This window comes from Aulostomus chinensis, chromosome 23, assembly GCF_037954235.1.
Source record: "Aulostomus chinensis isolate RoL2024-O1b breed Wild chromosome 23, RoL_Achi_v1.0, whole genome shotgun sequence".
Lineage (NCBI taxonomy): Eukaryota > Metazoa > Chordata > Actinopteri > Syngnathiformes > Aulostomidae > Aulostomus > Aulostomus chinensis.
Genome location: NC_141342.1, coordinates 22,191,591 through 22,204,969, shown reverse-complemented (window position 1 = coordinate 22,204,969; position 13,379 = coordinate 22,191,591). Strand labels below are relative to the sequence as shown.

General features: G+C 49.2%; 1 protein-coding gene and 1 long non-coding RNA gene across 7 annotated transcripts in view; one reads left to right on the top strand and one right to left on the bottom strand.

The window, feature by feature from the left end:
- The window catches only part of tbkbp1 (TBK1 binding protein 1), a 54,758-nt gene that overhangs the window by 22,563 nt on the left and 18,816 nt on the right, over positions 1 to 13,379 (top strand). For all 6 annotated transcript variants that reach the window (XM_086194543.1, XM_086194539.1, XM_086194538.1 and 3 more), the window contains 5 exons: positions 3,982 to 4,107; positions 6,874 to 6,978; positions 7,988 to 8,135; positions 9,571 to 9,773; positions 10,474 to 10,535. In XM_086194543.1, coding sequence (XP_086050669.1) covers positions 3,982 to 4,107; positions 6,874 to 6,978; positions 7,988 to 8,135; positions 9,571 to 9,773; positions 10,474 to 10,535 — 644 coding nt within the window. The remainder of the gene's footprint in view (positions 1 to 3,981; positions 4,108 to 6,873; positions 6,979 to 7,987; positions 8,136 to 9,570; positions 9,774 to 10,473; positions 10,536 to 13,379) is intronic.
- LOC147240112 (uncharacterized) overlaps positions 3,303 to 13,379 on the bottom strand; it is a 10,139-nt gene continuing 62 nt past the window's right edge. Inside the window, exons 1-5 of the long non-coding RNA XR_015111420.1 lie at positions 13,283 to 13,379; positions 13,074 to 13,184; positions 7,967 to 8,180; positions 4,719 to 4,880; positions 3,303 to 3,718 (exon numbers count right to left, since the gene is read on the bottom strand). The exon at positions 13,283 to 13,379 is cut by the window's right edge and continues 62 nt beyond it. This is a non-coding gene — a long non-coding RNA (uncharacterized LOC147240112). The remainder of the gene's footprint in view (positions 3,719 to 4,718; positions 4,881 to 7,966; positions 8,181 to 13,073; positions 13,185 to 13,282) is intronic.

The following is a 13,379-nucleotide window of genomic DNA, read 5'->3' as shown; positions in this document are numbered from 1 at the left end:
AACATCATCCCGGCTCAGCAGCTGCTAGTTTGGTGGTGATGGGTGGACGTCGTCAGCTACGTAAAAGTCTAAACACACATGGACAAAGAGATGACCAGAAATGGATTAATAGCCACCAGCGGTCACATATCAGTTCCTGGTGTGTAACTGGACAGCCACTGTTAACCTCGAATGTAAGAATTTAACAATCAAGGATGTTCACCTGCTTCCAGAACACTAGGTGGCAGCATGTTTCCTACAAAGTGAAGACATTGCTCCAGTTCACCATTTAGGGTCACAAACACAGCAGGTTAGCCCACGGCATCACTGTAGAAGACTGTCGGTAAATTAATGGCAAATACAGAGAAGCAGACAAATGCACAGCGTTGAACGTTTCTCCTCGTCTGTGAGCTGACCTCGACCTCTGTCCTTTACTGTCTGGGTCAAACTCTCAGTGGAAACGACAGAACATACGAAGAACGCCAGGCTAGTTTGGAGCTGACGGGAGTGTAGACAGGCCTGAATTATGAGTTTCCCAACAGCATAATCATGGTGTGTTTGTCCAGCCGGGAAAAGTATGGACCATCCTGTTTCATCTTATTTTGAAAGTCCAAGTTTTAGTTTGATTGTAACAGTAAATCAACTTGAACAAAATAAAAGTAAAGTAAGCAGGTCAGATCAGGACAAGCCCCCCAGTAAAGTAGGTTTGAAGTCGTGGTTCCTCAGGCCGGCAGACCAGAGCCTCGGGCCCTGACGGCAGACCTCAGCATCAGGGAGTCCAGAATCTAATCAGAAGTGAGGCCATGAAGGAGATCAATGAGAGCGTAAACCAACAAAAGAAACCGGAAGCTCCTCCCGGTTCTGAGGACGCAAGGCCTGATGGGGTCAAAGCAAGTTTCAGAGGAAACAGGTCTGATTTTTGCAGGTTCCGTCAGGTGATACAATCATGGACAACATAAAAAACTAAGTTCTTATTTAAGGAGATCTTTTCTGTCACACCACAGAGGCGAAGGAAAGGCGAGCGTAAAGGAACGGTGTGGGGGGTGGGGTGGGGAGAGGAGACGGGACGAAGAGAGATAAATGAGGGAGGGAAGGAAGCCCAGCGCAGGAGAGGGAAGGAAGGCCCACCACTGGATATTCTTTATAGTCTTTATGTTCAGGAACATGTGCTGAGGTTCCTCCTGTGTACTGGTGCCTGACGTCACCACAGCCGTGTGAAGGCAGACATTCTTCACATTCCTGCAGTTTCTTAAAGGAGCTGAGGGTCATAAAAGAACTGGAACTGTTGCAGAAAGTTTGATTCTGAAACCCTTAAAAACGGAGAAAGACCAAACGAGTCCTCCAGTAACTCGATTGTTGCAATCATCGATGCAGTCGTTTCAGCACGGAGGAGGTTCCTGCTGCACGCCCTGAATGGAGCAACATGGAGATGACGAGGAGCAGCGCAAAGAGAAACCCGTCAGATTAACCCTGCGGCTACTGAGCGCCCACGCATGAACCCCGGTAAAGCTGCTAAAACGACGGCGTCGCTGGAAGTGAACGGTGTTTGGAGGACAGCAGCAGAGTGGAGCGTCACGGCCGCGCCCTCGGTCTTCGGTGGCGGGAGGAACAGCAGCGTGGAGGACGGTGATGCCGTTCTGTTGCGTTTTGGATCCGTTCTGTGTAGCCGCCTCAGTGCCAGCGGAACCATGTCAGAGTGCCGCTGCTTGAACTCGGTCGGTAAACTTGGGAATGAGATGGCAAGGGTCGAGTCAGCTGGCGGAGGCGACAGGCGGTCATCTTACATTACAGCCACTCAAAAACCTACAACAAAATGGCGTCTGTTGATGAGTCAGTGGCCCACTCACAGGTCTGATGAACTCAGGACACCGTGGCCTGTTTGAAGGTGGATGAAAAGGATTTCAGCTCCTCCTCAGGAAATCCCAGCCTTGGGGACTTGTTGGGCGGGAAGATGTTGAATGGAGGCGTGCGGATGTTGGGGGAGTCGGCCTGCTCTCTCCTCTCTCCTCTTTCTTGTCTGATGAACCGATGGAGCGGCCGCTGTCGTACTCGATTACTAAGGTGACCGGTGGTTGCGTCTGAGGAGGTGGACGAGAGGACGCCGTGTTGTGTTTCCCCCAGGTCGGTGTAGACCTCTGCAGCCTCGTTCAGCGAGCAGCTGCTGGCTCAGGCTTCAGGTGACCGCGTCGGCGTCGACTTCCTCCCTAGCAGCAGTTTGTTCAGGAACGGTTCCCAGAGAACCTGCTGATGGTTTAGGGAGAACAGGTGGTGCATTCCACCTGCGCGTCAGTAAACATCCATGTTAGCTCAAGAAGCTCATTCTAATATCGAACCCTCACAGTTCGGCTGCCCTCCCCTGGATTATTTACATTTGCTGTCTGCCGGCTCCAAATGGCAGATGAGTTCAACTACGAGGACGCGGGCGGAAGCCTCGTGCTGCTTTGAACGTGTGATGAAATGAATTTCTTCTCCAGTTCAAAGTGAGCGCTCTCGGCGCCGGGGCTTCTGCTCATGTTGCGAACATTTACTGTTAAACTGAGCAGAGAAAGGTGTTCTGCTAAATGGAAAAACGGTGTTTTCTCCTCAAATAGACATGGCGTCCACAGCAGCGGCGTCCACAGCAAAGAAAGCCCCCGAGCTCATGGAAGGCAGTCTAAATGTAAATGTGTTCATTTAGGTTGGACCACATCGGTTACATAAGCAGGCTCCTGTGTTTCTACTGGCTCTTTAACACTGCGACCTCTTGGTTCCTCTGCTGCTTTGAGCTCCACATGCATGAGTGCAGCACGCTCCGCGGGGCTGAGCATCAGGTCTGCAGACTCACAGCTGCATGCAACGCAATCATCTCTGCATATTTTACGTTTTCAAGGAATCATTTTGTTTGTCTTCCTGCAAACGGCAGTCATTTCCCCCATGAGCTGAGGAAGGGCGACGCTCAGGAATCTCACTGAAGCCGGGCTGAGTTTGAAAGGATAAAAGCCACTCTGACAATAAACCATCAAACAAAGAGAGGGTGATGTCATGAATCTAAACTAAATGACAAACTCAATTGTATTTTTTCTATTTTAATTTGTCATCAAAATGAATTGAGAATGAATGGTGACACTTAAAAATATAAATCTGAAATAAACAAAATCTTAATTTAACGACCTTTAATTTCATTCATGAGAAGAAGAGTGTCAGTGTTTAGGTAGGAAGTCGTCATCAGGACCGGCGAGCACCAGCAGGCGGAATATTCCCTCATGACTGTTTAAACTCATCATTTTTACTTTTTAATCTCAAAACCACGACTTAAAATCATTCGCTGTTTTTTTTACGGCCACATTTTTGTCCACTTTCGCTCTTCAGAAACAGACTTGAGGGATGGGAACCACCAGCTGGAACACAACTGGTTCTGGTCTTTTGTTGGTTTCTGTTGTTGACAGAAACAGAAGCGTGGCGTCAGGAGGGAGCGCGAGCAGCGGCTGGTGCTGGAGGGCCGCTCTGCTCCAGACGCATCAGACCTGCGGCGGCTCGGCTCACGACTGGAGGACACAGCAGAGGAAGAGCCGAGGGACGCCGAGGTGTCGGAGTGGAGCGATGAGACGTGTCACAAACCTCAAGCGGCGTCTGAGATATTATTTATGGCTGACATCAGAATAATGCACTGAGCACTCCAGCGCCTCCCGGTGGCCAACCAGTGTCATGATGAGAGTTTTGTCAGGACAGAAAGAGAAATATTCTTCTGAGGAGTTTGGAGCTGGAAAAGAGAATTTAGTTGGAGAATAAAAAGTGTGTGAGTGGTGAAACCCTCCTGATCCTCTGAGTGAGATCTGGGCCAAACGGAGTTGCAGCTGATGAATCTTTAATGATCCCAGTTTGAAGTCATTCCAGATCGCAGTATAGAGCAGGAAAAGAGGGAAAACACACACACACACACACACACACACACACACACCAGTAGCAGACAGGCTGTGTGTTTGCCTCTTTTCTAATGAGTCAACCTCTGTTTATCTGCTGCAGTTCCCCATGATCAGCGAGTTTGGCGAAGACACAAACTCCTACTGCTCCTTCGAGAGCAAAGAGACGGCGCTGCTGCACTCGGAAAATGGCAACCTGCAGCAACGAGTCAACATCCTGACCCATGAGGTAAGGGGAGGCGGGGGGGGGGGGGGGGGCTGCCATGGCCCATGACAGATGCAGCGGCCCAGATCTCACTCAGGATCAGGAGGGTTTCTCTTTTTGCAGGTGTTCCACCAGGAGGACATTTGAGGCTGTAGTCGATGTATTCAGAGTAAACTCTCCCTCCCTCTCTCTGTCTCTCTCCCCTCCCTCTCTCCCCCTCTCTCTCCATGCCCCCCCCCCCCCCCCCCCCCGTGGCGCTGCAGAACTCCTCCTGCTGGTGAATTAATTGAATCAGGAGTGAATTGAGGCCAGGCTGCTGGACTCAAACACGTCCAGAACTAATTAAGCACTAAAGCTGCTTTCCAAGCAGAATCACTGTGTTTTTAAGAACCTGTCAGAGGAGAGCCGTGATGTGAGACACCCCCCCGCCGCCGTTCTATTTTTGAGACGTGTTATAATTGGGCTGAACCTGCCTGGCCGAGTGTGTTTGTTTGGGAAATAAGAGAGGCTTCTGTTCCCCAAACAACCCTGAGAGGACAGAACCACAGAAGAAGAGCAGCTTCACCGCTGTAGACGCCTCTTATTCTTTCCTTAACAGTTGACTCGGGCAAGTCGGTTGATTTGACTGGGTTTACCTTGACTTGTGAGTACCGTTTCCATGGTGACAACACGTGACTTGAACAGATGTTCGAGACAGCGGTGGAGCATCAGGATGCTGGCGCTGAGACGTGAGCCGATGCTGGGCGGCTGTTACTCGCTGACCTCAGACTGGTGAAGTTACATCCGCGGTCGGAGACCTGAAATACGGAAGGTTAAAAGTCTTGAAGGTTAAGACGCCGCTCACAGGAATGGAGAGGAGACAGATGACCAATGTATCAACTGCGACCTGACGACACTCAGATGGTCCTGCGCTCCTGTGGTGTTCAACATTGTGAACATGAATGAGTTCCGTTTTCTTTGTTTTGAAAACGTTTGGGGGAACCAATCATTTGGTTTGTTGTTCATTCTTGGTGCTGAGGGAGGACGACCAGCATCTGCTGATAAAGATGGCATGATGACATCATCCTGCGTTACTAAGAAAGACAAACAGCAACGACTTGATTTAAAGAGCGCCGGAGGCCATTTTATAAAGACGTAGTAGAATGACAGCAGCACAGGAAGGTTGAGGGATTCGTCAAGAACCTGAGCACCAACACTCCCTTGTTCTCAGAAGACTCACAAAAATACTCACCAATCTTCTTAGTCGTGTTTCAGCATGTTACTCTTTCATTTGGGATCTTTTGTGAAGTGAGTCATTTTACGTTTGGTACTGTTTACTTTGCATGGAGTATTTTCAAATTGTTAATGTCAGTGGGGGCCCGGGCTGGGACGAAGCGCGAAGAAACTGAGATGAGAAACAACTGACACAGGAAGCCAGCGGTGAAACAGGCAGCGGTGAGATGAGCTCGAGAGCCAGAAAGAGGAAGGAAATGGTTTATGGGAGCAGCAGCGATGGCGAGTCAGCACTAACAGGTCACGTGCTTCTGACACGGGCCACCACCAAAGAGGAGATGTGCCACAGCTCGCCAAACGCTAACATGCTAACCACACCCCCCTCCTGCTGTAAGATGGTTTCTGTTTAGCAAGTCTGCAGCGATGAGTGCGCTGCAGTGGAGCAGTGGTCCTCCCTGTGGCCCCCTCCAAGAAGGTTGTGGGTGGAGCAGTGGTCCTCACTGTGGCCCCCTCCAAGAAGGTTGTGGGTGGAGCAGTGGTCCTCACTGTGGCCCCCCAGCAAGAAGGTTGTGGGTGGAGCCCCGGCTGCAGCACGGGGTCTTTCTGGGTGAGTCTCCATGTTCTCCCTGTTCCTGCTGGGTTCTCTCTGGTACTCCAGCTTCCTCCACAGTCCAAAGACATCAAGAGGGACCAGGTTAATCCAGACTCTAAATTGACCGTAGGCGTGGCTGGGAGAGCCAATGGTTGTCTGTCTCTATGTGTTGGCCCTGCCATGGACTGGTGACCTGTCCAGGGGGAAGGCTGCTGGGATAGGCTCCACCCCCACCACCCTGAACAGGAGATGAGGGAGAAGATGGAGGGATGGATGATGGAGGGATGGATGATGGAGGGATGGATGATGGAGGGATGGATGATGGAGGGAGGGATGGATGGATGGACACTTACAGAAGTATCGACACCACTCCCCCCAGTAGTCTGGCCAACCCGCCAACCCCTGCTGCATCAAACTAGAAGCACCCAGCTCTGAAATAAGATCAAGACCCCCAAACACCATCAGGTCTGAATCAAGAATGAGACGATGGGTCCACATCAGCTCATGGGCTCAGTGGAGCCAAGCCACCTTAGCGGCGGCTCTATAGCTGTGTCGCCATCGACACGCGTCGTCTGCTCGCTGCTCCTGCTCTCCTCCTGTGTTCCTACAGGAACCTCTGTCGCTGCATCGCTCCACCATAATCTCATGGTGAGCACGCGGCTGCCTCAGATGTGTCGAGCAGCGTGTGATTATGCAGTGACATTCACCCCCTCATTACGCCACGCTGTGAGGAGAACACATCAGCCAGCTCACACTGCCAAATTATCATTTATCCCTTTGTCAGGGAGGGGAGGGGCTGCCACGCTGAGGTGTCAGGATTTTGGTGTCCTAAATATGCTCGGTTACACAACCGCTTCTTAGGAGACACGTTTGATGACTTGCACAGTGGAAGTCTGTGCTGTTTTTCACGCTCGCCGTCAAGAAGTTTGAAAGACAAGAATAAAAGTGAATGTGTGTCAGGCTTGTTTTCTGTTTCTGAATGTCAGCTCCAGAAGAGGAAGGAGAGAGAGGAGCAGCTAGAGGATGTGATCCAGGCCTACGAGAAGATCCACATGGAGAAGAGCAACCTGCAGAGGGACCTGGACAAGATGGTGAGAGACCCCCAGGTCCCAGCTGGAGCCGTTTACACAACCCGTGATCAGATGGATAAGAGAACAGACGCAGGAACATGAATGACTGGGTAGACAAAACACGCTGGGGACGAAGACGTGTGTTTGTGGTCTGGGGCTGGTTTCAGTTCAGCTATAAAACGATGCAGAAATACAACAGAGAACTGCAAGGAGGAGGTGTGTTTGTAGTCCACCAGGAAGTGCAGTGCTAAGCTAACGCTAGCCTATGAAGGAGCTATGCCAGGGTCACATGACTTCAAGGTCACCACCACTAAGCTTCAGGCTTCTTGTGTTTCCCCTGATGACCTTTAATGACCTCCATGACCTCTGTAGGCTCCTCTAGACTCTTGTTAACGACCCAGGGTTTTAAGACTCTCCAGCACTCCACCATCCGTGGGATCAGGTTGACAGCCCTCCAGTCCAGGGGCGTCAGACTGGTCCAGTGAGGCCCGCGGGCCTGCAGGTTTTCACTCCCACCAAGCAAAAGCAACACCTGCTTAGTTGTTTTGAGTCCAGTCAAGTGTTGCTGCTTGGTGGGAGTGAAAACCTGCAGGCCCGCGGGCCTCACTGGACCAGTCTGACGCCCCTGCTCTCGTGTGACCAGCTTTAGCGCGAGTTCACACCAGGACGAGCTCTCTCCCCCCGACCCCCCCCAGATCATGCAGGAATATCAGACTGGTATTTGCACGTCTTTGTTTGGATCATGAAACGCACAGATGTCTCGGAGCGTTCACTCAAAACTGTCTCAAACTTTATTCATCACTTCATAATGTGAACAATCCCTGGGGGCCCTGTCCCCTCTGATGAAAACACACTGTGTAGTTTTCTGTTTTACTACTGAGCAACAAATGTACATAGATTTTAAAAAAAAAACAGTCTTGAAAGGACTTAAATTGGTGTTTTTTGATGCTTGTCTGTTATACTGCAGCCTCCCCTTCTTTACACCAGAGTAAAACCAGCTGATACTCACCGTGTGCGTGTGTGGTTTCAGACGAACCTGGTGGAGAAGCACGTTGAGCGCATCCTGAACCTGGAGTCAGCCCTCCGGCAGCGGGACAATTCTCTGCAGAAGCTCAACATGCAGCTTCACAGCAAAGACATGCAGTACCTGCAGCTGCACGCCGGACCGGATGCACACAGTGAGTCGAAGCCAGGATGTCCTACAACTCCAGCAGCTCCTGAATCTGTCATGGAATATAAGATCAGAATAGTCAACCACAGATTCATCCTTCAGGGCCAGTTATCACTGCTCTCGCTTCTCTGTACTGAATCCAGCAATCAACAATTAAATGACTTTTTAATTGAGGTCAGCTTCATCTTTGGCCCGCTGGAGGGAACTCCGACATCTTGTTCCTCCTCACTCGCAGAAAAAAGAGAGCTGCGATCTCTGCAGGGCCACTGATTGAAATCCAATCATTCTAGCTTCAAAAACCATCTCCAGTGGAGTGATGTGCCTGTGCATCTGAGTCTCGCGCTCTGCTACTCAGCCTGTTGCTCTGTCTGTCCTGCTGATTAGTCTCTGCTACCAAATGCTACAAACCTGAGAGAAACGTGAGCTCCAAACAGTGAGAATGTTTTAAAGATGTCCCAAACAAGTCGGGACGCTCGCATGAGAGAGAAAGTGGGAGAGTGAAACCCTAAACCACTCAAAACAGATGAGTTTGTGAAGCAGTCCAGACCCAGCAGGCCCAGCAGGTCAACCTGGTCCACCAGGTCAGGCTGACCAGGTCAACCTGGTCCACCAGGTCAACCAGGTCAGCTTGCCAGTGAATTCAAGACTCAATCTGCAGACGAGATTGCGTCCAATTGGGAGCTCTCAGCTCTCTCCAGAACAACTCATCCCCTGTTAGGACGACTACAAGTGGAGCTGCTGGGTCAGCAGGACCAGGACAACTTAACCAGGTGTTCTGGACCCTTGAATGACAAACAGCTGTTTTTAGGGTCAGGCTGGAAAAAGTGGACAAAAGTTTTAGTGAGATACTGGCTTTACATGTTACATGTTTCATTCACATTCTATAATAGAGTACATTTTATCTGAAGAAGCTCTTGTGTTGTGTGTGTCTGTGTATGTGTCTGTGTATGTGTGTGTGTCTGTGTATGTGTCTGTGTATGTGTGTGTGTCTGTGTATGTGTGTGTGTCTGTGTATGTGTGTGTGTCTGTGTATGTGTCTGTGTATGTGTGTGTGTCTGTGTATGTGTGTGTGTCTGTGTATGTGTGTGTGTCTGTGTATGTGTGTGTGTCTGTATGTGTGTGTGTCTGTGTATGTGTGTGTGAGGAGTACAGTGTTTAAAACTGCGATGTATATGAAGGCGTTTCAGGCTGCTGAGCAGTCAGAAGTCTTGTAGTAGAATATGAGTTAGCTAGTCTCTCTCTCTCACACACACCACACACACACACACACACACACACACAACACACACACAAACACACACACACCACAGCCAGGTACACTCTGAGAGGTGCTGTCCTTGGAGGAAGTCGGCTGTTTCATCTTCTGTATTCGTCTGTTGCACAAGCGTTGGCATGAGGAAGGCCTTCATGTCTCTCACCCGCCTGTCCTCTCGCCCTCTCAGTGCTGGACTGTCCGGCCCTGACCCTCCAGAGCTCCCGCAGCCTGGACACCCTGTCAGACCTAAAGGTGCAGCGACTGGAGGCGGAGCTGGAGGGGGTGCGGCACGAGGCCCAGGGGGCGTGTCAGCGGGAGGAGGAGCTGAAGGCAGAGTGCGAGAGACTGAAGGAGGAGATGAGAGAGCTGCAGAGTAGTCAGAGAGAGAGGGTGAGTCAAGAACCACAAAACATGAGTTAAACTGTGGCCATCGCCATGGAGACGCTGTGAGTTTGAGGTCTTCAAGGTCCCAGCTCATCCCTCTCTCTGAAGTCAAACTGAAGTCAAAAATAAAAAGGAACTAAACATTCAAACGGAAGAAGATCTGTTTAAAATCTCTCCGGTCTAGACTGGGAACAGACTCAGACAGATGATGGACACGCAAACACCGGAGGGGCGTTTAGTTCTGGCATCGGTGTCTCCAGTCAGAAACAAACCCTGACCTCGCTGGTTTACTATCACGCTTCAGGCAAGGAACCAGCGTCAGAGGGATGAACACTCCCCACAGCAGAGTCAGGAAGTTACTCAGGAGCCCGAGTTTCCACTTCATCTACAAGGTCATGACTTTCCATCAGTGCTGCACCGAATATTCCACTCAGCTTCTTGTTCCAGCTGATTAGCTGCAGTTCAATATTTCTCCTGTGAAAACAGAAGCACTCTCCTCTTTGTTTGAGCTGCTTTGTTTTGCTGATGTCACAAAGGTCATTTCACTCAGACACAAATCTCGCTTGGTGATTTATTATCAGAGATTTTGCTGGTTTTCCTCTGCAACGCCTCTTCCTAACTTGCTGATCAGTTCTTTCTGTCAGATTTTGTCCAATTTTCTTTCAGCACCTGCATGCTAATCTAATTTCACGCTCTACTTCCACAGGAAATGACTTCCCCGTGCAAGCAGTGTGATGTGGAGTGGATAAAGAAGGTGGGAGATGAGCAGTAAGTGACCACGGTGGATCCCTGGAGGGACGGGGAGAAACCATAAATACAGATGGCAGGAGGGAGGGGTGGAGGCTCTGGTTGAGGAGTGTCAGAGGCAGAAGTGTCTCCCGGGGCTCTTGGTAGACCAGCCCCTCCGTCAGTGGCGAACGGGGTTCAAAGCAGCTTTAAGGGGATGCGTCGCCCCAGATTTCTTGTGTTTGTTGGCTACTCATCAATCATTAGATGTTCTAGAATTCATGAGGAGCTTTTGTCCTGCAGGACATCTTGGCGAATTCAGAAAACGCCGGCCTCAAAGATATAATCCACATCTTTGTCTCTCCTGAATGCTAATTTAAGCTGCAGCGCTAGCATGCAACCTATTTATTAAGCTGCTACTAAAACAAACATCAAGTCATGTTTTGACTACAAATGCCACATCATGGCTGGGTGCTTCTGTGAGGGGTTCCCGCCGCCAGGTCATCCCTGAGGCCCAGTGGACAGACGGATAACCTGCAGCCATCGTGGCTCTGGTCTACGAGTGTGGGGCGTGACCAGCTGGAGCATTCAGTTGAACCAGCCTGGTCACGCCCCATCATGAGAGTTGTTTTTATCTCCAATCAAAGTGTTTGACCACTGCTCACTCATCTAGATTCAGGAGACCTGGATTGTTCCAGAGGGGCGGCATGGCTCAGAGGTAGAGTGGCTGTCTAGTAACCAAAGGGCCGCTGGTTCGATCCCCACTTCCCCCAGTGACCATGTCCAAGTGTCCTTGAGCAATACACTGAAACCATAACTGCTCCTGATGGCCCTGCAATGGACTGGTGACCTGTCCAGGGTGAACCCCGCCTCTCTCCCAATGTCAGCTGGGATAGGCTCCACCCCTCAGGACCCTTATCAGAAAAGCGGAATAGAAGATGGATGGATGGATGATGATGATGATGATGATGATGATGGATGGATGATGATGATGATGATGGATGATGATGATGATGATGATGGTTGATGGATGATGGTGATGATGATGATGGATGATGATGATGATGATGATGATGGTTGATGGATGATGGATGGATGATGATGATGATGATGGATGGATGATGGATGGATGGATGATGATGATGGATGGATGATGATGATGATGATGATGGATGGTTGATGGATGATGATGGATGATGATGATGATGGATGGATGGATGATGATGATGATGATGGATGGATGATGATGGATGGATGATGATGATGGATGATGATGATGATGGATGATGATGGATGATGATGATGATGATGGATGGATGATGATGGATGGATGATGATGATGGATGATGATGATGATGGATGATGATGGATGATGATGATGGATGGATGATGATGGATGATGGATGATGATGATGGATGGATGATGATGATGATGGATGGATGATGATGATGATGATGATAGATGGATGATGATGGATGATGATGGATGGATGATGATGGATGATGGATGATGGATGGATGATGATGGATGGATGGATGATGGATGATGATGATGATGATGATGATGGATGGATGATGATGGATGGATGGATGATGGATGATGATGGATGATGATGGATGGATGATGATGATGATGATGGATGATGGATGGATGATGATGGATGGATGGATGATGGATGATGATGATGATGATGATGATGGATGGATGGATGTGGATGATGGATGATGATGATGGATGATGATGGATGGATGATGATGGATGGATGGATGATGATGATGATGGATGGATGGATGATGATGATGATGATGATGGATGGATGGATGATGATGGATGGATGGATGATGATGATGATGGATGGATGATGATGATGATGATGATGGATGGATGATGATGGATGATGATGGATGATGATGATGGATGATGATGGATGATGATGATGGATGGATGGATGATGATGATGGATGATGATGATGGATGGATGGATGATGATGATGGATGATGATGATGGATGATGATGATGATGGTTGATGATGGATGATGATGATGGATGGATGGATGATGATGGATGGATGATGATGATGGATGATGATGGATGATGATGATGGATGATGATGGATGGATGGATGATGATGATGGATGATGATGGATGATGATGATGGATGGATGGATGATGATGATGGATGATGATGGATGATGATGATGGATGGATGGATGATGATGGATGGATGGATGATGATGATGGATGATGATGATGGATGATGATGATGATGGTTGATGATGGATGATGATGATGGATGGATGGATGATGATGATGGATGATGATGATGGATGATGATGATGATGGTTGATGATGGATGATGATGATGGATGGATGGATGATGATGATGGATGATGATGGATGATGATGATGGATGATGATGGATGGATGGATGATGATGATGGATGATGATGGATGATGATGATGGATGGATGGATGATGATGATGGATGATGATGGATGATGATGATGGATGGATGGATGATGATGATGGATGATGATGATGGATGATGATGGATGATGATGGATGGACTACCAGAGACCTGGAGACGTGGTGACCAGACGTTCCTGGACAGTGTAGCTGCTGTTAGCATCAGTCTCTATTAGCTTCAAGCTAAATCTACGTGGCTGGTTCTTCCTGCAGCCTGGAGTCACTAAGAAGTGATGGAGGAGGGGAAAACATCAGCTACTTGTGAGTACTTGAAAGATAAAATACTCTTTTTGGGTGAAGTGTGTCCTCGTAGAGAAGTACTTGTGTTGGCTGCATCTGCTCTGTCTGGTCTGTGTACGTTCAGCAAATCGTCTGTGTTGAAGGGAGGCTGGCAGGCGATGAGTGCGAGCAGTGGGTG